Source organism: Neoarius graeffei, chromosome 8 (genome assembly GCF_027579695.1).
Source record: "Neoarius graeffei isolate fNeoGra1 chromosome 8, fNeoGra1.pri, whole genome shotgun sequence".
NCBI lineage: Eukaryota > Metazoa > Chordata > Actinopteri > Siluriformes > Ariidae > Neoarius > Neoarius graeffei.
The window spans coordinates 29,706,964-29,728,259 of record NC_083576.1 but is presented as its reverse complement, the minus strand read 5'-3'; the positions used below and the strand labels follow the sequence as shown (position 1 = coordinate 29,728,259).

The 21,296-nt window shown below is 45.9% G+C and overlaps 2 protein-coding genes across 3 annotated transcripts in view; one reads left to right on the top strand and one right to left on the bottom strand.

The window, feature by feature from the left end:
- Positions 1 to 91, bottom strand: part of rnaseh2c (ribonuclease H2, subunit C) — a 13,507-nt gene extending 13,416 nt beyond the window's left edge. The window contains exon 1 of the mRNA XM_060927552.1: positions 58 to 91. The gene's annotated coding sequence lies outside the window, so the exon portion shown is untranslated. The remainder of the gene's footprint in view (positions 1 to 57) is intronic.
- The window catches only part of trmt12 (tRNA methyltransferase 12 homolog), a 50,435-nt gene that overhangs the window by 655 nt on the left and 28,484 nt on the right, over positions 1 to 21,296 (top strand). For both annotated transcript variants that reach the window (XM_060927549.1, XM_060927550.1), the window contains exons 4-7: positions 75 to 273; positions 7,265 to 7,415; positions 7,532 to 7,641; positions 7,725 to 7,882. In XM_060927549.1, the coding sequence (XP_060783532.1) occupies positions 75 to 273; positions 7,265 to 7,415; positions 7,532 to 7,641; positions 7,725 to 7,882 (618 nt within the window). The remainder of the gene's footprint in view (positions 1 to 74; positions 274 to 7,264; positions 7,416 to 7,531; positions 7,642 to 7,724; positions 7,883 to 21,296) is intronic.

Genomic DNA, 21,296 nt, shown 5'->3' with positions numbered 1-21,296 from the left:
ACAGGAGTGATTTTAAGTTTGTCAGTGTCCGTCATTATAGACTGAGAATCTCTTTGCCTCTCTGTTATGGTTAGGCTCCTCAGCCGTCGAGAAAAGGTAAAGTGAAGCCTCGTAGGGAGAGAATGATTGAGGTTGTGCAGGAACTGGTGGCTACTAAAGGAGTGAAATGGAGTAAGGAACTTGAAAATGACATGCCCAGTGGATGGCAGCAGCATGGAGATCTGCTTCTGTTTGGTGATGGATGCTTTTCACAAGCAATCTGGAGACAATTTGGTAAGACACCTTCTACTTTAGGGGCCAGATTCTCATAATTAAATGTTTTTAATGCTGTTAAAAATGTTATGTTGACAGTTAACAGTTAACAAATATAATGTATATAAATATAATGTCTATAAATATAACTATATTTTAATGTCTTTTCCGAACTAACTATTATTCATCTTAGGAAAAAAAATCAACACATCCCTTTTACAATTTCAGGCTTTTTGCTATGTAAAAAAAAATCGTATCAGTTGTGTTTTTCCATCTTTAATGTAGCAGTCTACAAAATTCAAGTAAAAATACAAATAGAAACATTTTAGGGAAAAGAAAAAACGTTAAATAACCAGGTTGCATAAGTGTACCCACACCTTATCTAATAATTTGTTAAAGCACATTTTGCCTGGAATAGTGGTTTGCATTCATTCATACATTAATTTATAGTAAGAGTCCACCAAGTTAGAACATTTGATTCCACTCTTCCTTGCAAAAATGCTCCAGGTTTATCAAATTGTGCCCAAGTCATTTCACAGGTTTTCAATAGGATTTCAATCTGGGCTCTGACTGGATCATTCTAAAATGATGTGGTTTCCCCCTCCTCCTTCTGAAGCCATTCTTTTGTTGACTTGGAGTTGTGCTTTGGATCATTATCATGCTGGAAAGTGATGTTTTGCTTCACCTTCAGCTGTCTAATAGAGGCCTGCAGGTTTTTTGGCAAAAATATATTTGGAGTTAGCAATGATTTTGCTTTATCTTGACTAGAATCTTGACTATCTTGCCCCAGTCCCAGCTGAAAAGAATCACTGCCGTGCTTCACCATGGATACGAGGTTCTTTGGCTGATCCACTGTCTTGTTTTTAAACCAAACATCTTTTAGCATTATGCCTAAGCATTTCTACCTTCTTCTCATCAGATCATAACACATTTTGTTGCACGGTTTTGGGTAATTGTATGTAGGTTTTAATGATATTTAGGTGTTGTGTGGGGTGGTATTTTATTTATTTGTTGTTGGGTTGTTTTTTGCCACCCTACCCCATAGCCCAGACGTGAAGAAAGCAAAAGGTTTTTGTCATATGCAGGGATTGGAATGACCAGTACTTGCCAGATATTCCTGCATCCCCTTTAATGATGCTCTTGATCTCTTTGTAGAGTATGGCTCCAGCAATCAGATGAAACCAGGATGATGTCCATAAAATCCTATTGAAATGGCTTGTCTTTATTTTTTTATTTTTGGTTCATCAGAATCACTTCCTTGACAGGTGTATGATGATTACTTTAGGACTTGTTTGAATGTGATTATTTAATTTGGAGCACAGTCATGCACCATTCTTAAAGGGTGTGCACATTTATGCAACCAGCTTTTTCAAGTTTTTCTTTTTTAATTTCTAAAATGTGTCTATTTTTACTAAAATGTTTTCACTTGAATTTTTTTGGTTGTTATAGCACATTAAAGGTAAAAAAAAATTGATCCGTCATGATTTTATCTTGGTTTCTTTTTTTTTTTTTTGCATCACAGAAACCTGTAAATTTAACAGGGGTGTGTAGACTTTTTAATCCAATGTATTAACTGGGCTTTGGCATCAACTGTCCTGACCAGGGTTAAGTATAATGTTTGCAGAAACCGCACCATTAAGTGTGTAATATTCCTTTTGGCGTTCACTCATGTTTATACATGATCATACCACACCTATATGCAACATGCACACATTTTATTTATTATTCTTGTGCTTGGTGGTGTCCAACTCCACCCATCTTCAGTAAATGATTTAGTGTTGGGCATTTTGTTTGAACACAGCCTCACTGTCTTTCTTTTGCTGTATTTCATTGCCACAATGTCAGCAGCCATCCTGTAATTAAAGACAATAAGTCAGTGTTAAAATGCACCATCCAGAGGATAATATCAATTATATACATCTTTATTATATAAGTTGCTTTCAGGCATTTTTATTGTACACAATATTTGTGCTACCTTATTAGGATAATGTCGTTTTGGCTTTTGTCTTGTTAGTGTTACTGTACCATTTGCTGCAGTCTTTGTTAATCCCACTGTGGGTCCTGGAAAGTATATTTTTACAAAAATGCAGCATCTAATCCTAAAACCCTGTAAGTCCTTTTTATAAGTAGGTTTGTCACTCTTTTATTATAGATCTAATTTCTCCTTACGGTTCTGTGGGATTTGGGGAATTTTCAAGATGTATTTGTCATTTCCATTACAGGTGTATTGTTCACAGATGTAAACAGTACAACAAAGTGTGTGGTACAATAGAATAGTTTGTCTTTTATTTGTACAATAAAATTGTATTGCAAATCTGACACTCGAAACTATCTATGCAAAAACATCAATGTATTACACTGTCAAACCTGATGAATATTGCAAACAGAAATGGAGGGAGGATATCAAATTAAATATTGTAGCTTGACGAGAAAGAGGTGTGTGAGATATATATATATATATATATATATATATATATATATATATATATATCTCACACACATACATGGGGCTGCAAAAATAGGTATACAGTAAGGATTATTTCAGTATTACCAGTATTATAATAGTGGTGCTAGGTTTTATTTTTCACCATCAAATTTCATTTTGTGCAACTCTTATTTTTCATCACTGTATACCTACTTTTGCAGCCCCCTGTGTGTATGTATGCATGTGTGATATATAAAAAAAATACACACACACACACAGTGGGACAGAAAAGTATTTAGTCAGTCACCAATTGTGCAAGTTCTCCCACTTAAAAAGATGAGAGGCCTGTAATTTTCATCATAGGTATACCTCAACTATGAGGGACAAAATGAGAAAAAAATCCAGAAAATCACATTGTCTGATTTTTAAAGAATTTATTTGCAAATTATGGTGGAAAATAAGTATTTTGTCAATAACAAAAGTTCATCTCAGTACTTTGTTATATGCCCTTTGTTGGCAATGACAGAGGTCAAACGTTTTCTGTAAGTCTTCACAAGGTTTTCACACACTGTTGCTGGTATTTTGGCCCATTCCTCCATGCAGATCTCCAGATGTTTTGGGGCTGTCGCTGGGCAACAGGGACTTTCAACCCCCTCCAAAGATTTTCTATGGGGTTGAGATCTGGAGACTGGCTAGGCCACTCCAGGACCTTGAAATGCTTCTTACGAAGCCACTCCTTCGTTGCCCGGGTGGTGTGTTTAGGATCATTGTCATGCTGAAAGACCCAGCCGCGTTTCATCTTCAATGCCCTTGCTGATGGAAGGAGGTTTTCGCTCATCATCTCACGATACATGGCCCCATTCATTCTTTCCTTTACACGGATCAGTCGTCCTGGTCCCTTTGCAGAAAAACAGCCCCAAAGCATGATGTTTCCACCCCCATGCTTCACAGTAGGTATGGTGTTCTTTGGATGCAACTCAGCATTCTTTCTCCTCCAAACATGACAAGTTGAGTTTTTACCAAAAAGTTCTATTTTGGTTTCATCTGACCATATGACATTCTCCCAATCCTCTTCTGGATCATCCAAATGCTCTCTAGCAAACTTCAGACGGGCCTGGACGTGTACTGGCTTAAGCAGGGGGACACGTCTGGCACTGCAGGATTTGAGTCCCTGGCGGCGTAGTGTGTTACTGATGGTAGCCTTTGTTACTTTGGTCCCAGCTCTCTGCAGGTCATTCACTAGGTCCCCCCGTGTGGTTCTGGGATTTTTGCTCACTGTTCTTGTGATCATTTTGACCCCATGGGGTGAGATCTTGCATGGAGCCCCAGATCGAGGGAGATTATCAGTGGTCTTGTATGTCTTCCATTTTCTAATAATTGCTCCCACAGTTGATTTCTTCACACCAAGCTGCTTACCTACTGCAGATTCAGTCTTCCCAGCCTGGTGCAGGTCTACAATTTTATTTCTGGTGTCCTTTGACAGCTCTTTGGTCTTGGCCATAGTGGAGTTTGGAGTGTGACTGAGGTTGTGGACAGGTGTCTTTTACACTGATAAGTTCAAACAGGTGCCATTAATACAGGTAACGAGTGGAGGACAGAGGAGCCTCTTAAAGAAATTGTTACAGGTCTGTGAGAGCCAGAAATCTTGCTTGTTTGTAGGTGACCAAATACTTATTTTACCGAGGAATTTACCAATTAATTCATTAAAAATCCTGCAATGTGATTTCCTGGGTTCTTTCCCCCCATTCTGTCTCTCATAGTTGAAGTGTACCTATGATGAAAATTACAAGCCTCTCTCATCTTTTTAAGTGGGAGAACTTGCACAATTGGTGGCTGACTAAATACTTTTTTGCCCCACTGTGTGTGTGTGTTGTGACATCACGAGAGACTGGCTGGCTCTCAGCGGGACCCTTCAATCAGTGCAAGGACACAAAGGTTAAAATAAATCAAGATTTTTAATGTTATGCCAGGAGGTTAAACAGAAAAGGTATCTCAAAGTGCAATGTTCAACAACATTTTTCTAATTTTGGTTCTGTACATTACCACAATGAATTCTGAACAAAACAATTCAGATGCAGTTGAAGTTCAGATTTTCAGTTTTAATTCAGTGGGTTGAACAAAATGATTGCATAAAAATGTGACAAACTAAAGCATTTTTTAAACACATTCCCTTCATTTCAGGGGCTCAAAAGTAACTGGACAAATTAAATAATTGTAAATAAAATGTTAATTTCTAATACTTAGTTGAAAACCCTTTGTTGGCAATGACTGCCTGAAGTCTTGAACTCATGGACATCACCAGACGCTCTGTTTCCTCCTTTTTAATGCTCTGCTAGGCCTTTACTTCAGCGGTTTTCAGTTGCTGTTTGTTTGTGGGCCTTTCTATCTGAAGTTTAGTCTTTAACAAGTGAAATGCATGCTCAATTGGGTTGAGATCAGGTGACTGACTTGGCCATTCAAGAATATTCCACTTCTTTGCTTTAATAAACTCCTGGGTTGCTTTGGCTTTATGTTTTGGGTCATTGTCCATCTGTATTATGAAACGCCGACCAATCAGTTTGGCTGGATTTGATCACACAGTATGTCTCTGAATACCTCAGAATTCATCCGGCTGCTTCTGTCCTGTGTCACATCATCAATAAACACTAGTGACCCAGTGCCACTGGCAGCCATGCATGCCCAAGCCATCACACTGTCTCTGCCGTGTTTTACAGATGTGGTATGCTTTGGATCATGAGCTGTACCATGCCTTCGCCATACTTTTTTCTTTCCATCATTCTGGTAGAGGGTGATCTTGGTTTCATCTGTTCAAAGAATGTTCTTTCAGAACTGTGCTGGCTTTTTAGATGCTTTTTAGCAAAGTCCAATCTAGCCTTTTTATTCTTGAGGCTTATGAGGGGCTTGCACCGTGCAGTGAACCCTCTGTATTTACTTTCATACAGTCTTCTCTTTATGGTAGATTTGGATATGGATACGCCCACTTCCTGGAGAGTGTTGTTCACTTGGTTGGCTGTTGTGAAGGGGTTTCTCTTCACCATGGAAATTATTCTGCGATCATCCACCACTGTTGTCTTCTGTGGGCGTCCAGGTCTTTTTGCATTGATGAGTTCACCAGTGCTTGCTTGCTTTCTCAGGATGTACCAAACTGTAGATTTTGTCACTCCTAATATTGTAGCAATTTCTCAGATGTTTTTTTTTTTTTCTGTTTTCACAGCTTAAGGATGGCTTGTTCCACCTGCATGGAGAGCTCCTTTGACCGCATGTTTTCTTCACAGCAAAATCTTCCAAATGCAAGCGCCACACCTCAAATCAATTCTAGGCCTTTTATCTGCTTAATTGAGAATGACATAACGAAGGAGTTGCCCACACCTGCCCATGAAATAGCCTTTGAGTCAATTGTCCAATTACCTTTGGTCCCTTTAAAAACAGGGTGGCACATGTTAAGGAGCTGAAACTCCTAAATCCTTCATCCAGTTTTAATGTGGATACCCTCAAATGAAAGCTGAATGTCTGGACTTTATGTCCATGTCCATTATATAACTATAACCTGAATATGTTTCAGTAAACAGGTAAAAAAAACAAAATTTGTGTCAGTGTCCAAATATATATGGACGTGTGTGTGTGTGTGTGTGTGTGTGTGTGTATATATATATATATATATATATATATATATATATATATATATACGCACGCGCGCGCACACATATATACGTATATAATATGCGCGCGCACACACACACTTGTTAAGTGCTCAGTTTACTTGATGTATGACCTTTAACACATCTTTCATCTGTATACCTGTTAGTTTATCTCTAGCTTGTCTCTTACAATTCTGAGAGTGCACATTTTGGTTAGGTTGCAATTTTAGAAACATGTTAACAAGTCTGATCATTTACTTAAGCATGTCATGGACCTTTATCATCAGCAAACCATGACTGTAGGAGTAACATGCCTACCATAAACGGTAAAAAAAAATAGGCAGTTTACACAGTATCATGGCATATGCCAATTAAAAATAAAAAAAAATAGAAAAAATGTCATTTTGCATTTAAAAGTTGTAGCACCTGCTAGGTACAGTAGTTGAAAAGTGTTTGGCAGTTGAGAAGATACCGTAGTCAGCACTACTGAAGTTCACACATGGCAGTTCTTTCCTTTTTAACCCCCTTTTTTTTTTCCTCTTCACTTTTGTTCATGGCCATTTATTGCATAAAATTGCATGGCTCTTATCTAAGTTATCCGGCCCAGGCTTGATCACTTCATGTAAGTGTTATTACTGAAAAGAAAATCTGTCCCCACAGAGTATAGGCTGGTGTATAACCATATTGGTAGTGTTCTTACTTGTATCAGTTTGCTGCTGTCTTGGATATATTAATATAGTCATATGTGTTGTGATATACAGTGTACAGTATTCTGGTTAAACAACTTTTTATTTTTGTAGAAGCCTCTTATTATGGGTAAATGCTATATATGCAGTAACATTAGGCTGATGGGACCCATTAAGTCAGCATCTTTTGAAGCGTAACACAGATATATATTTTTAAAGAAATTGCTTCTGGTCTGATTTTTTTTTTCTGTTAATTCCTACAGGCTCTGAGTTCTGGCTGGCTGTTGCCCAAGTGCTGGGAGTGAAGCGTCTAGCACAAATAAAACAGATTTCCCAGGATGGGTGGCGAACACCAGTGGTAACGATGTTATTAGGAGACAACAGCTATGTAACTCACATTGATAACCACATCAGGTAAAAATTTACAGAAAAGAATTTGGAACAACCTGTGAGACTAATTTGAAGTGTGAATAATGTATAATATAAAATGAACTACAGTGAGATGTATCTTCAGCCATTTGAACTTGCAGGTATGAGTTTGACGTCACCAAGTGCATGTTCTCCTTCGGAAACATCACAGAGAAATTGCGAATATCCTCCTTTGACTGCACTGGGGAGACGGTGGTTGACCTGTATGCAGGTATGTCCTACACATTGCTTTGGCTCTGTCAAAGCAACCAACTTTTTCATTGAGTTTAACCACAGATTTTACTTCACTGACAGGAATTGGCTACTTCACCTTGCCATATCTGGTCCATGCCGGTGCTGCCCATGTGCATGCATGTGAATGGAACCCAGATGCAGTTTCAGCACTGCAAAGAAACCTGCACATTAATAAAGTAGTGCATCGTTGTACTGTGCATCAAGGAGACAACCAACAAGTGAGAATTTATCTTTCCACATTTGCTTACCAATAGCCTTTTATGTCTGTGCAACACTTTCTCTTTTGGGGTGGGACACAGAAGCACTGGGACAGGTGGGATAATTTTTGTGGCTATTTAAATAAATAAATCCAGGGTGTTCCCCGCCTTTCACCCGTAGTCAGCTGGGATAGGCTCCAGCTTGCCTGCGACCCTGTAGAACAGGATAAAGCGGCTAGTGATTAATGAGATAAATAAATATTTATTTGGCTTTTCAGCTTACTACATTCATGCATGCATGCAAACTCTGCTCCACATGACACTCCCTTCTCTCTGCTTTCTCCCTCATTATTAGCCCTTGGGTGTCACTGGAACACACACACACACACACACACACACACACACACACACACACACACACACACACACACACAGTAACCAGAGACAGGTGTGAGCATTTTGCCTCTCACCTTCCTTGGTCTTGCCTTCCATTCACAAACTGGTGCTCGACTGCGGCCCTGCTGCCACATACCCCAACTGCTGATTCAGGCCGGGGAGCTGTCCAGCCTGGAGCTGCCCAGCCTGCAGCTGCCCCTCCCCGACTTTAAAGATAGTCTGCCAAAACCATCTGTGCCCCTTGCCTGTGGATTACATCAAACTTAAAAGGCTGCAGAGCTAGATACCAACATGTTGGCATCCTTCATGCGGTAGAGCCACTGGAACAGGGCATGGTGAATGGTCCCCAGCAGGTAAGGATAAGGACCACCCACTTGATGGTCAAACACTCTGTAGCGCGGATATTGTGTGGGTGGAGCACAGAGGACGGCAGGACAATGTTTGGAGGTAGAGAAAGCGTATTTATTAACCAACTTTTCAGTCTAACTACGGCGTAAGCACACGTGCACACAGACACACACTCAGCCTCCAGTCCCGGGTCGTGCTCCCTCTGCTCTCTCTCAGCCTCCTTAAATAGGGAGCGGTTTACTGGGAAAACACACACAAAAACACAGGTTAATTACCGTCAGGTGTAGCGATTCTGCCACTCACCTTCCCCGGCTCCACCCTCCTGTCACAGACCGGCACTTGACCACGCCCCCGCGGCCACATACCCCCACCGCCCGACTCAGGCCGGGCGCCCATCCGGCCCGCAGCCGACCCCCCCCCCCCCCCCCCCCCCCCCCTTGACGGGAGAGGAAGTCCGCCACGACCATCTGTGCCCCCGGCCTGTGGACCACCTTGAAGTTGAAGGGTTGGAGTGCCAGATACCAACGGGTGATCCGCGCGTTGGCATCCTTCATGCGGTGGAGCCACTGGAGGGGCGCGTGGTCCGAACAGAGGGTGAAAGAGCGCCCCAGCAGGTAGTAACGGAGGGCGAGGACCGCCCACTTGATCGCCAGGCACTCTTTCTCAATGGTGCTGTAGCGCCCCTCACGCACTGACAGCTTGCGGCTGATGTATAGGACCGGGCGGTCCTCCCCCTCCACCCGCTGGGACAAAACGGCCCCCAGCCCTCTGTCCGACGCATCCGTCTGTAACAAAAAAGGGAGAGAAAAGTCAGGGGAGTGTAAGAGTGGCCCTCCACACAGTGCAGCCTTTACCTCAGAGAAAGCCCGCTGGCACTGCTCCGTCCACTGGACCGGATCTGGCGCCCCCGTTTTAGTGAGGTCAGTAAGTGGGCCGGTGATGTCCAAATAATTAGGTATAAACCTACGATAGTAGCCAGCCAGCCCCAGGAACTGTCTCACCCCCATTTTGGTCTTGGGCCTCGGGCAGGCCGCAATCGCTGCTGTCTTATTAATTTGGGGACGCACCTGCCCATTGCCCAAGTGGAAGCCCAGATACCGTACTTCCACCTGCCCAATCGCACACTTCTTCGGGTTGGCAGCGAGTCCCGTCCGCCTCAGCAACCTAAGGACGGCCCTCAGGTGTTGCAGGTGCCGCTGCCAGTCATTACTATAAATGATGATGTCGTCTAGGTAAGCGGCCGCATAGGTGGCATGCGGCCGGAGGACCCGGTCCATCAGCCGCTGAAACGTAGCGGGCGCCCCAAACAGCCCAAACGGAAGTGTGACGAACTGGTGTAAGCCGAACGGTGTGGAAAAGGCCGTTTTCTCTCGGGATAATGGAGTCAAGGGGATCTGCCAATATCCCTTCGTTAAATCCAGTGTCGAGTAAAAGCGAGCCGTGCCTAGTCGATCGAGCAGCTCATCAATACGAGGCATTGGGTACGTGTCGAATTTAGACACCGCGTTGACTTTTCTATAGTCCACACAGAACCGGACCGAGCCGTCGGCCTTGGGAACCAAGACCACCGGGCTGCTCCAGTCACTGTGGGACTCCTTGACGATGCCCATTTCGAGCATGGCCTGAAGTTCTTCCCGAACCACCTTTTTTTTGTGTTCGAGTAATCTATAAGGACGGCTACGCACTACCACCCCCGGGGGCATCTCTATGTGGTGTTCTATGAGGTTAGTGCGACCGGGCAGGGGCGAGAACACATCCGAAAACTCGGCCTGCAACTGGGTGACCTCCGTGAGTTGGGTCGGGGAGAGGTGGTCTCCACAGGGGACCGGAGAGGTACGTGATGCCAATGACCCTTTTCGGACCTCCGGCCCCAGCTCCGCCTTCTCCGGAACTACCGACACCAACGCCACGGGGACCTCCTCGTTCCAGAGTTTCAGCAGATTGAGGTGGTAGATCTGGAGTGCCCCCTCCCTGTCCGTTCGCCTAACCTCATAGTCGACGTCCCCGACTCGCCGTGTGACCTCAAAGGGTCCTTGCCACTTGGCGATTAATTTGGAGCTCGACGTGGGCAACAGGACCAGTACCTTATCTCCCGGAGTGAAAACTCTAAGGTGCGTGCCCTTGTTGTACAGGCGGGCTTGCCGTTCCTGGGCCTGCCGCAAATTCTCCTGAGTTAGGTGGGTGAGCGTGTGGAGTTTTGCGCGCAGATCCATAACGTACTGAATTTTGTTTTTGCTCTGTGAAGGTCCCCTCCTCCCAGTTTTCCCGCAGTACATCTAAGATGCCGCGCGGCTTATGCCCATACAATAATTCAAATGGGGAGAACCCCGTGGAGGCTTGGGGGACCTCTCGCACTGCAAACAACAAGGGTTCAAGCCACTTATCCCAGTTACGTGCGTCCTCACTTACGAATTTTTTAATAATATTCTTGAGGGTGCGATTGAACCGTTCAACTAAACCGTCCGTCTGTGGGTGATAAACGCTCGTGCGGATCGGCTTAATACCCAGTAGCCCATACAGTTCGCTCAGTGTTCGTGACATAAACGAGGTGCCTTGGTCAGTCAGAATCTCTTTCGGGATTCCAACCCGGGAGATGACGTGGAAGAGGGCCTCTGCAATACTGCGTGCTGAGATATTGCAAAGAGGCACTGCTTCCGGGTATCGTGTTGCATAGTCCACCAGAACCAATATAAAGTGGTACCCTCGTGTTGACCGATCTAATGGCCCGACGAGATCCATCGCAATTCTTTCGAACGGGGTCTCGATTAATGGTAGGGGGCGCAAGGGCGCTTTTGGAATGGCCGCTGGATTTACTAACTGGCATTCGCGGCACGCCGTACACCACTTACGGACGTCGCCGCGAATCCCCGGCCAATAGAATCGGGCCATTATCCGGGCGAGTGTTTTATCCTGCCCGAGGTGTCCAGCCATGGGGTTAAAGTGAGCCGCCTGGAATACCAATTCCCGGCGGCTCTTTGGAATTAACAACTGGGTGACTCGCTCTTTCGTCTGAGTGTCCTGCATCACTCGGTATAACCTATCCTTCAAAATGGAAAAATAGGGGAAGGACGGGGTGGCGTTCGGCTGGAGCATTTGACCATCGATTACTCTCACTTGGTCAAACGCGTGTCGCAGAGTCTCGTCTCGCGATTGTTCCAGTGGGAAATCCGCGAGGGATTCCCCAATAGAAAGAGGAGGGGCCGGCGGCTCCTCACTCTGTCGTGGAGATGACGTAGACGGCTCTGCGACCGCAGCTCCAGCCAAAGCGACACCGGGACCTTCCCCCGTCAACCGGCAGGACCCACTCTTTACTAGGCGTGCCATTAAACCCCGAAATCCCGGCCAATCAGTCCCCAAGATCAAAGAGTGGGTAAGGCGAGGATTAACCGCCGCCTTCACTATCGATTTTTCCCCTCTGAAATGTATGTGGACCGACACCAACGGGTAGCTGTGAATATCCCCGTGCACACACAACACCTTCACCCCTTGTGCTCCCCCCAATGCCTCGTCTTGCACCAGGCTTTGGCGGATCGAGGTCTGATTGCAGCCTGAATCCACCAACACTTGATATGTAGCCCCTTGTACACTTACCGGTATGCGATACGCTCCGGCCCGATCGAGGGCAGCCTCTGGCGCGTCGGGGATGCGCGTCGGGGATCCGCACCACCGCCCCCACCTCCATCGCTGCACACTGTTGCTGCAGGTGGCCTGGTTCCCCGCAGCGCCAGCAAACCGGCCCGGGCCTTCCCTCTGCAGCTGTGTTCTGGGGCTCACTCACCTGAGGGGGGGAGAGACAGACACAGAAGGGAGAAACGGGAGGGCACCACGGGTGCGGCCGGCCCTCGCCTCCGTGGTGGGGGAATGGGGCGAGGACGGGACACGGGAGGAGGGGGGGGAGACAGAGAGAGAGAAGAGGAGAGAGAAGACGATGTTGTCCTGCCTCCGGAACAGAAGCCAGATGATCCTCCGCCAGTCCTACGGCCTGATCCAGCGATGCCGGGTGGTGGCACTGGACCCACTCTGCGGTTCCGGCTGGTAAGCGGGCGATGAACTGTTCCAGCGCCACCTGGTCGATGATTTGATTCCCTCTGTGTCGCGATCTTCGGCCCTCAGCCACCGCCCGCAGGCGTCCCGGAGCTGCTGGCCAAACGCGAACGGGCTGCCGACTTCCTCCATCCGCAGCACGCGGAAGCGCTGGCGCTGCTGCTCCGCCGTGCGCCCCACGCGCTGGAGGACGGCCCGGCGAAGGTTGGCGTAGGCCAGCCGGCGGTCGGCGGGGAGCTGTAATGCGGCCAGCTGCGCCTCTCCCGTCAGGAGGGGGAGGAGGCGCGCCGCTCCATCGGCCACCCCGAGGCTTCGGCGACCTGCTCAAACAAGGTGATGAAAGCCTCGGGGTCGTCCTGCGGGCCCATCTTGGTCAAGGTGAGGGGAGACGGGCCCGCGGCCGGGGCGCTGGTGGACCCCGCCGACGCGAGGAGCCGCCGGAACGCCTCTCGGTCTTCCTGCTGGGCCAGCACCAGGGCTTCGAAGCGGCGCTCCTGCTCCTTTCGGAGCGTGACGAGTGCCTGGTGCTGGCTCTGCTGAGCCGTGGCGAGGGCGTGGACCAAGTCCACGAACGGGGAGGATTCCATGGAGCTGCAGAACTGGTGCTCCACCGTTTCCCGGGTTTCGGCACCACTGTAGCGCGGATATTGTGTGGGTGGAGCACAGAGGACGGCAGGACAACGTTTGGAGGTAGAGAAAGCGTATTTATTAACCAACTTTTCAGTCTAACTACGGCGTAAGCACACACACACACACACACACACACACACACAGACACACACTCAGCCTCCAGTCCCGGGTCGTGCTCCCTCTGCTCTCTCTCAGCCTCCTTAAATAGGGAGCGGTTTACTAGGAAAACACACACAAAAACACAGGTTAATTACCGTCAGGTGTAGCGATTCTGCCACTCACCTTCCCCGGCTCCACCCTCCTGTCACAGACCGGCGCTTGACCACGCCCCCGCTGCCACACACTCCTTTTCAGTGGTGCTGTATTTAGTCTCTCACACCAAGAGCTTGCAGCTAATGTACAGCACCAGGCCCTCCTCCCCAGAGATGCCAACATGTACGTTTTGGCTGTAGCATCTACAGATTTAAGCCAAAATTACAAAGCTATGCTCAGACCTGAAAAAAAAATATGGTTTTGGCTAACTTTCTCCTGCTTGTTGATCAAAATCAACATTTCTGTTCCACATGCTGCTTGTTTACATTTAGCACCAAAGCCTTATGGTAGCTGCACTGTGATTGGCTAGGAAGCAGCCCATGCATGGTTCTGGGCCAATTGCAGCGTATTTTGTATATGATGCCGACCTAGATTCCGGGAATGTGCAGTAGTGATGCACACTCGTTTTTCCTGGAAAGTCAAGTCTTTCTTGTGCATGATGTTCACTTGTCTTTCCTGGAAAGTCAGGTTTCATGAGTCAGTCTCAGTCTGCTATCACATGCACAGATGGCTGAGTCTCCAGCAAAGAGGTGGCCGCTGGCTGAGCAGCATTTTTTTACCAGAATACACGGCTGAACGGCCGTGTACTGTGAAATTGAAACGTGAACCTTACCATGCCTACTGCACGTTATGTAGATCAGACTTCAGCATCCAGCATGGGGGCAGGAATGATGTGGCAAGGCACATCAGAACACATGTCTTACAAGTCAGCAGTTGAAACCAGCAAGCAAGTTACAGGGTATTTCACTGCAGATCAGGACACCAGCATTATCACCACCGAAGCTCTTATGGTGGACTTTATGGTAGAACACAACCTACCACTGTCAGTGGCTGACCACGTTGGTCAAAAGGATGTTTCCCGATTCCAAGATAGCAAGTACTGTAAATAGACCTAGTACATTGATACCAGTACACTGATACCAGTAATACGATACTGTAGTACACACAGAACACAGATGCATGTTCTCCACTCATGTTTTACACCATTCATAAGAAAAACAGTAAGTGGTTTGTACACTGATAGTATAGATCTACTATGCTATACACAGTCATGCTTTATACTGTTCATTTAAACTCTAAGCATTTTGTACAGATTTACATGATTAATTAGTTTAAACAATTTGAAAGGTGCAGGTTTAAGTTCCACTTATTCTTTCAGCCAAATATGGCTCTGGCTGCACAAAAAGTGGTGCCATTGTTGCAGTGCTGGCAAGGTCCGATGTATCAGTCATCACAAAGAGCATGCAGTCTGCACCATACTCCCTGGCCACTGATGGCAGTACAGATTATGGTGACTGTAAGCTTTACCCATTAGTGGTGAAGTACTGTGACCCCACAGCAGGCCACACCCTGACAGTACTGCTGTCCATGCCAGAGTGCCACGTGACATCAACAGGGGAGAATATCATCTTGCTGCTGCACAGTGAGCTGACCAGTAGGTTTATACCTTGGAGCAACTGTATGAGTTTTGGTGCAGACAATGCCATGGTCATGCAGGGTCTACAGAAGGGTCTGGCAGTCTTCATCAAGAGACAAAATAGTGCAGTCTACATGTTAGGATGCCCCGTCACCTCATGCACTTGGCTGCAGAAAAAGCTGCGTCTCAACTCCCAGCAGATGTGGAAGAACTTCTTGTGGACATTTTTTAATACCTGGACAAGTCCAGCAAATGAAAGGAGGAGCTTCAACAGTTCCAAGAGCTGTGTGATGTAGAGAGCCACAAAATTGTGAAACACGTAAGCACCAGGTGGCTCTCCCTAGAACAGTGCATCGGCAGGCTGCTCCAGCAATGGCCTGCTTTGGCAAAGTACTTTGAAGCTGAGCAAGCTAAGGACCAGCAGTCAAAGCACACAGGACAGGAGCAGCTCTAAGTCAAAGACTATCGAGCACAGGTAAATCAGAACTCTTTCACAGCTTTGCAAGTCCTTCACAGTAATAGTAATATGGTACAGTGGTCCCCCAGTATGACCACCCCTAGCGCCAGAGAAAAGTGGTCACATAAGAGTAGTGGTCTCTCATCAGGGGGACATTTAACTTGTTGCAGTAGATTTGGCACCAAGCTCAGGCCTGGATAATGAGGGGAGAGTTTCTTGTCAGAGGGGTCACATGGGGGGGGGACCACTGTAATAAATTATAATGATTTTAATGATCATTTACTCCTTTTTATAATGCTGTTACAGCAGCAAGAGCAGCCACCATAACACCAGTAGCAAGAGCAGCCATCATGACAGCAGCAGTAAGGAAACTTCACTCAGCAGCAGCAACAATGGTACCACTACAGACAGTGGCAGCAGCTGAGGTTTGCAGACGATTCCTGGACAGTTTGATCTGGCTGGGTATCTTTTTTTTTTTTTTTTACAAGCCAGCCTAGCCAGATCCAAACAGGCACAGAAGACGGCAACTGGCACCATCAGTGACGAGATCCACTAGGTCACAGCCATTACCAGGTTCATTTGCACAAGGAAGAGTACACAGTGTGTCAGAATCTACAGGACCTGAACTTTAAACTGTACTGTTATTTCTTGGATGCAGTATTGTCCATTTTTGACCACACTAATACTTTGCTGCAGCAGGACCAACCCTGCATCCACAAACTATACAGCACTTTACAGCAGCAGCTAAAGGAATTGCTGACTTAGTTTGTCAAGCCAGAGGTTATCAATGCAGCTGTGAAGGTAACCAAGTGCAGTACACCAGCAAAGAGAATCAGAAGTCTGACAGCCATCTCTTTGTGGTAGAGGCCAACAAGGACTTCATCAAGCGACACAAAGAGCAGGATCTCAAAACCTTCTATTCGGCAGTCTGCCGCTTCTACACAATGGCAGTGGAGCACATGATCAAGAAATTTCCATATGATCTACGACTGCAGAATGCTGAGGTGGCCAAAATGTCCAGGAGAGAAGAAGCAGTCTTCTCATCAGTGAAGTACTTCACTGACTGGTTTCAATGTCTACAGAAGTCAAGCAAGGACATGGACAAACTGGAGGGTGAGTTCATGGCCTACCAAACTGACAACCTGCCAGATAGTGTCACCATATGTGACAGAGTTGACACACAGTGGCACCTGATGGCTCAGGTTAAGGATGGCAATGGTCAGGTGAAGTACCCAACACTGTGCCAAGTGATGCTCTTAATTATCAGCATTTTCCACTCCAGTGCTGACTGTGAAAGGATCTTCAGCCTGGTAACTAAGAACAAGACTGAATTGAACAAGACTGGCAGCTTAAGTCCAACATGAAAACTGAAACCCTGAGTAATCTGATCACACACAAACAGTACATGGTGGCCAAGGGCTCTGTCTGCCACTGTCAGTCATACAATAAGACAACACTGCAGAAGGCAAAGTCAGCAATGTACATGCAGTTATCCAAGTCTCAATCAGTGCATTTACATGCACATCCAAATCGAGCTACTGTCGGTAATCGAGCTAAGGGTCCCAGCAGGGGTGCCAGAGAAATCCAATCCTACATGCACACAAGGAAATCGAGCTATTGTGTGAGGTACATTGTGCACCCGAGCCACAGGTGGCGCTACACGCCCCATCGTGTTGGTACACTTCCGGTTGTCGTCATGAAGAAGAGCTATTCAAGAGTATAAACAAAGTTATCAGTTCCGTGTTATGCTCGCCATTTTCTCTTCTTCATTCATTCGTTCTCCTTGTTCCTCCTGACCTCTTCTGCTGCTCACTACTACTACTGTTGTCATGCCGACCGAGGCTGTTGTATTTCCCGCTTGTGGTCTCGTCACTCGTCACTTCTGGAAGGGGCAGTGCTGAAGTAAGTAGCTCGACTACGTAGCTCGATAGGGTTTACATGCACTAAGTAGCTCGGCTACAATCGCATAATCTAGGTTGCGTAGCTCGATTACGAGAAATCCAGTTCGGTTCGATTTCAGCCGAGCTAAGGTGTTTCCATGGCATTTAGAACTTCGATTTCAGTCGAGCTACAGCAGAAATTCAATTTTCTCTATGTGCATGTAAACGCACTGATTGATTATACTGACTTCTCTTCTGCCAATAGTCACTGCACAAGTGCCAGGGTAGATTACAAGAACTCTTCACTGCCGTGACAGGTCTAACCTGTTAATAGTATGCACTTTAACATGTTTAACGTACTGTTATTAATAGTCACATTGCAGTACTGTGTAGTTTGTTCAAGAAAGTTGTTTTCTAGTGCCACTATTATCAAGTGTGTAAATGTTAAAGTTGTTGTGGACAGTTTTTTTTTTTTTTTTTTTTTTTTTAAACTTTATAGGAGTTATTGGTCATTGTTTTTGGAACTTCACTGTTCAAGGAGTGTTGAAGTTGGCAGGTTAATGAACAGAATAAACATTCTGCTATAATATTACGGTCCTCTTTGACTTAATACAGACTGAAATCAAGAAATGCAGGTTAAAATTCTCCATTTATTTTGCTTTAAAAAGTACCTGAAAATGACTTAGATTGCATTTGAGCTTCCCTGAAATTTGGTTTCTGGGGGCCTAGGCAGCCCCCAGACCCCCAGCCTAAATTTTTGGCTGCCTCACTGTGTTCGGCTTCACTACTCTTTTTCAAAATCAGATGTTGGTGCCTCTGCCTCCCTCTCCACCATCTGGGACAAAATGGCCCCCAGCCCTCTGTCTGATGTAATGAGTCTGCAAAACAAAGGGAAGAGAGAAGTGAAGGGAGTGTAATAGTGGCCTACCACACAGTGCAGCCTGGACCTGGGTGAAAGCCCATTGGCATGGCTCTGTCCACTGGACCGGATCTGGCACCCCCTTTTTAGTGAGATCAGTCAGCAGTCTGGTGAGCTCCAAATAGTCAAACACAAATCTACAATGATAGCCAGCCAGTCCCAGGAACTGTCTCTCCCCCTTTTTTTTTTTTTTGGTCTTGGGCCTCAGGCAAGTCGCAATTGCTAAGGTTTCGTTAATTTGGGCATGCACCGGCCCATGACCCAAGTGGAAGCCCAGACAGAGTTATAAGGGCTCTGTCTTCCACCTGCCCGATCGTACACTTCTTCTTTGGGTTAACAGTGAGCCCCACATACCTCAACAACTCCAGAACAGCCCTGAGGTGTTTCATGTGCCACAGACAGTTATTGCTATATATAATTATGTCATCAAGACAGGCAGCATGCAGGCGAAGGATTTTGTCGCCAGAGCCCCGAATACCCTAAACAGAAGGGGGACAAATTTGTGTCAACTGAACAAGGTGGAAAAGGCTGTTTTTTCCCCAGGATAGTCGAGTCAAGGGGATCTGCCAATATCCCCTTGTTAAATTCAGTGTCGAATAAAAGTGAGCTGTGCCTAGCCAATTGAGCAACTCATCAATGTGAGGCATCAGATACGTGTCAAATTTAGATACTGCGTTGACATTTCTATAGTCCACACAGAACCAGACTGACCCGTTGGTCTTTGGGATGCTCCAGTCGCCTGTGTAACTCCTCAACTATTCCCATTTTGAGCATGGCCTTGCATTTGTCCTGAACTAGAGTTTTCTTGTGTTCAGGTAAGCGGTATGGGTGACTACACACCACCACCCCTGGAGGCATCTCAGTATGGTGTTCTATGAGGTGGGTGTGACCAGGAAGAGGTGGAAACATGTTGGAAAACTCTGCTTGCAACTTGGCCACTTCCGCCAGTTGGGACAGCGAGAAGTGGTCTTCGCAAGGGACCAGGGTGGATTGACCAGCTACTTTCATTTTTACCTCTGGCCACAGCTCCTCCTTCTCTGGAACTACCATCATCAATACCACTCGTTCCATAGTTTAAACAGATTGAGGTGGTATATCTGCAGCACGCCATCTTTATTTGTTTTCTTCACCTAATCGTCAATGTCCCCAAGTCACCGTTTGACCTCAAAGGGCTCTTGCCACTGGTGAGCAATTTAGAGCTTGATGTGGGTAATAACATAGGTGGCAACATGACCAATGTTTGCAGTAGCAGCGTAACAAAAATGTAATTTTCTTTGTTTACATCTCTCTTCTTTTTTGCATGGAATGAACCCCAGTGTGTTTGGGAAATGCATTTATGGCCATCAATTTCTTGTAGACATTTGTAAATAAGAACCATTACTTGGATGATTTGCTGGCAGGGAGAGATCAGTGCACTTGGCCTGCTACGACGTATAGTCTCCAAGGTATCTTCGGCCTTGCCGAAGTGGAAGCAGTATAACCAGACACAGAAGTGGGGTAAACACAGAGGAGTGCAGGCTAGGCTTGCTACTACCCTGTCCAGACTGGCAGTTCCATCAATAATGCTAGCCAATGTTCGATCACTGGACAATAAACTGGACCATATCAGTTTTATGCAAGCTTCAATACAGAACATGAGACTGCTGTGTCTTCATGTTTACCGAGACATGGCTAAATGACATTTACGGACATCGTGATTCAGCTGAAGGGGCTATTACGACACAACAAAGCTATCCTGTCCACTCTATCTGGAAAGCTACATGCAGGAGGCCTGGCTGTATACATGAACCAAGCCTGGCTGTGTGCATGGTGCCAAGACACTTGGGTAGTTTCTTAACTCTGTTCCCCACATGTAGAGTTCATGTTTGTGAAATGCTGACCATTCTACATGCTGCAGGAGCTAACAGCAGTCTTGATAGCTGTTGTTTATGTTCCACCTACTGCCAATGTGAAGGAGGCTATGAGCATACTCTACAATGCAATCAGTGAGCAGCAGACAGCCTATCCTGATGTTTTTTTTTTTTTATCATTGCAGGTGATTTCAGCCACGCATCTCTTTAAAGCATATATGCAGAGCCATGGCCTCACTTTCGTTTATAAATGCCTTGAGACCTCAAGAATGGCACAGGAATAGCTTTAAACGTTAACAATAAATCTAATACAGTAACTTTTACGATTAAAGTGATTTATATAGGTAGCAGTCTGAGTGAATGACCTTGACGTCCATAACGTCACAACAGAAAGTCTATCAGTCTCATCACCATTTCCGCTATATTAAAACACAGAGCTGACTGCAACTCTGATCCTCCATTTTGAGCTAATTTATCGCCATGCCACGTAGATGTGTTTTTGGCTGGTGCAGCAACACAACAGAAGCTGGATTTATGTTGCATTCATGGCCCAAGAATATTCAAACTGCAGATTTGGACGCGTTTTGCGAGAAGTTCATGGGCACATTGGGCGGCTATGAAGTGGTCTCTCCTCTGCTCTGCACATTTTACTGAAGACTCGTACGAGACCTCTGATCTGTTGAGGAGAGTTGGCTATAAGCCTATATTGAAAGAGGGTGCAGTATCAGCAATTACAGAAAAACAAAACTACAAGAAAAGGAAAGTATTTATTTTTATTTATTTTTTTTTAAAGGAAAGTAAGTTCAGTTGCACCAGTCCTCCCAGAGTGAGCTGAGGGTTGTTGCTAAAACCCGGGACGGAAAGGGATGGGACATATCGCTCGGGCAGTGACCTTCCTGCAGTTGTTGCTAAAACCGGTGACATCCCGTTCCGTCCCGGGTTTTAGTAATTGCCTGAGCCCAGCAGTAATGGCGGACTATACAGTATGAAGAAAAGTGAATGAGTGGAACAGCTGTCTTATTTCTAAACTGGATATTGCTGCCATCTCGCCCTTACGTGGAAGAAGCAAATGAACGGAGAACTGAACAAACAACTGAAAGTCAGATTGTTTCAAAAACAATTGGCCACAAGATCGGCCTTCAAGAAGCGAAGGCTTCACAGACAAGTAAGCGCCGACTCTCA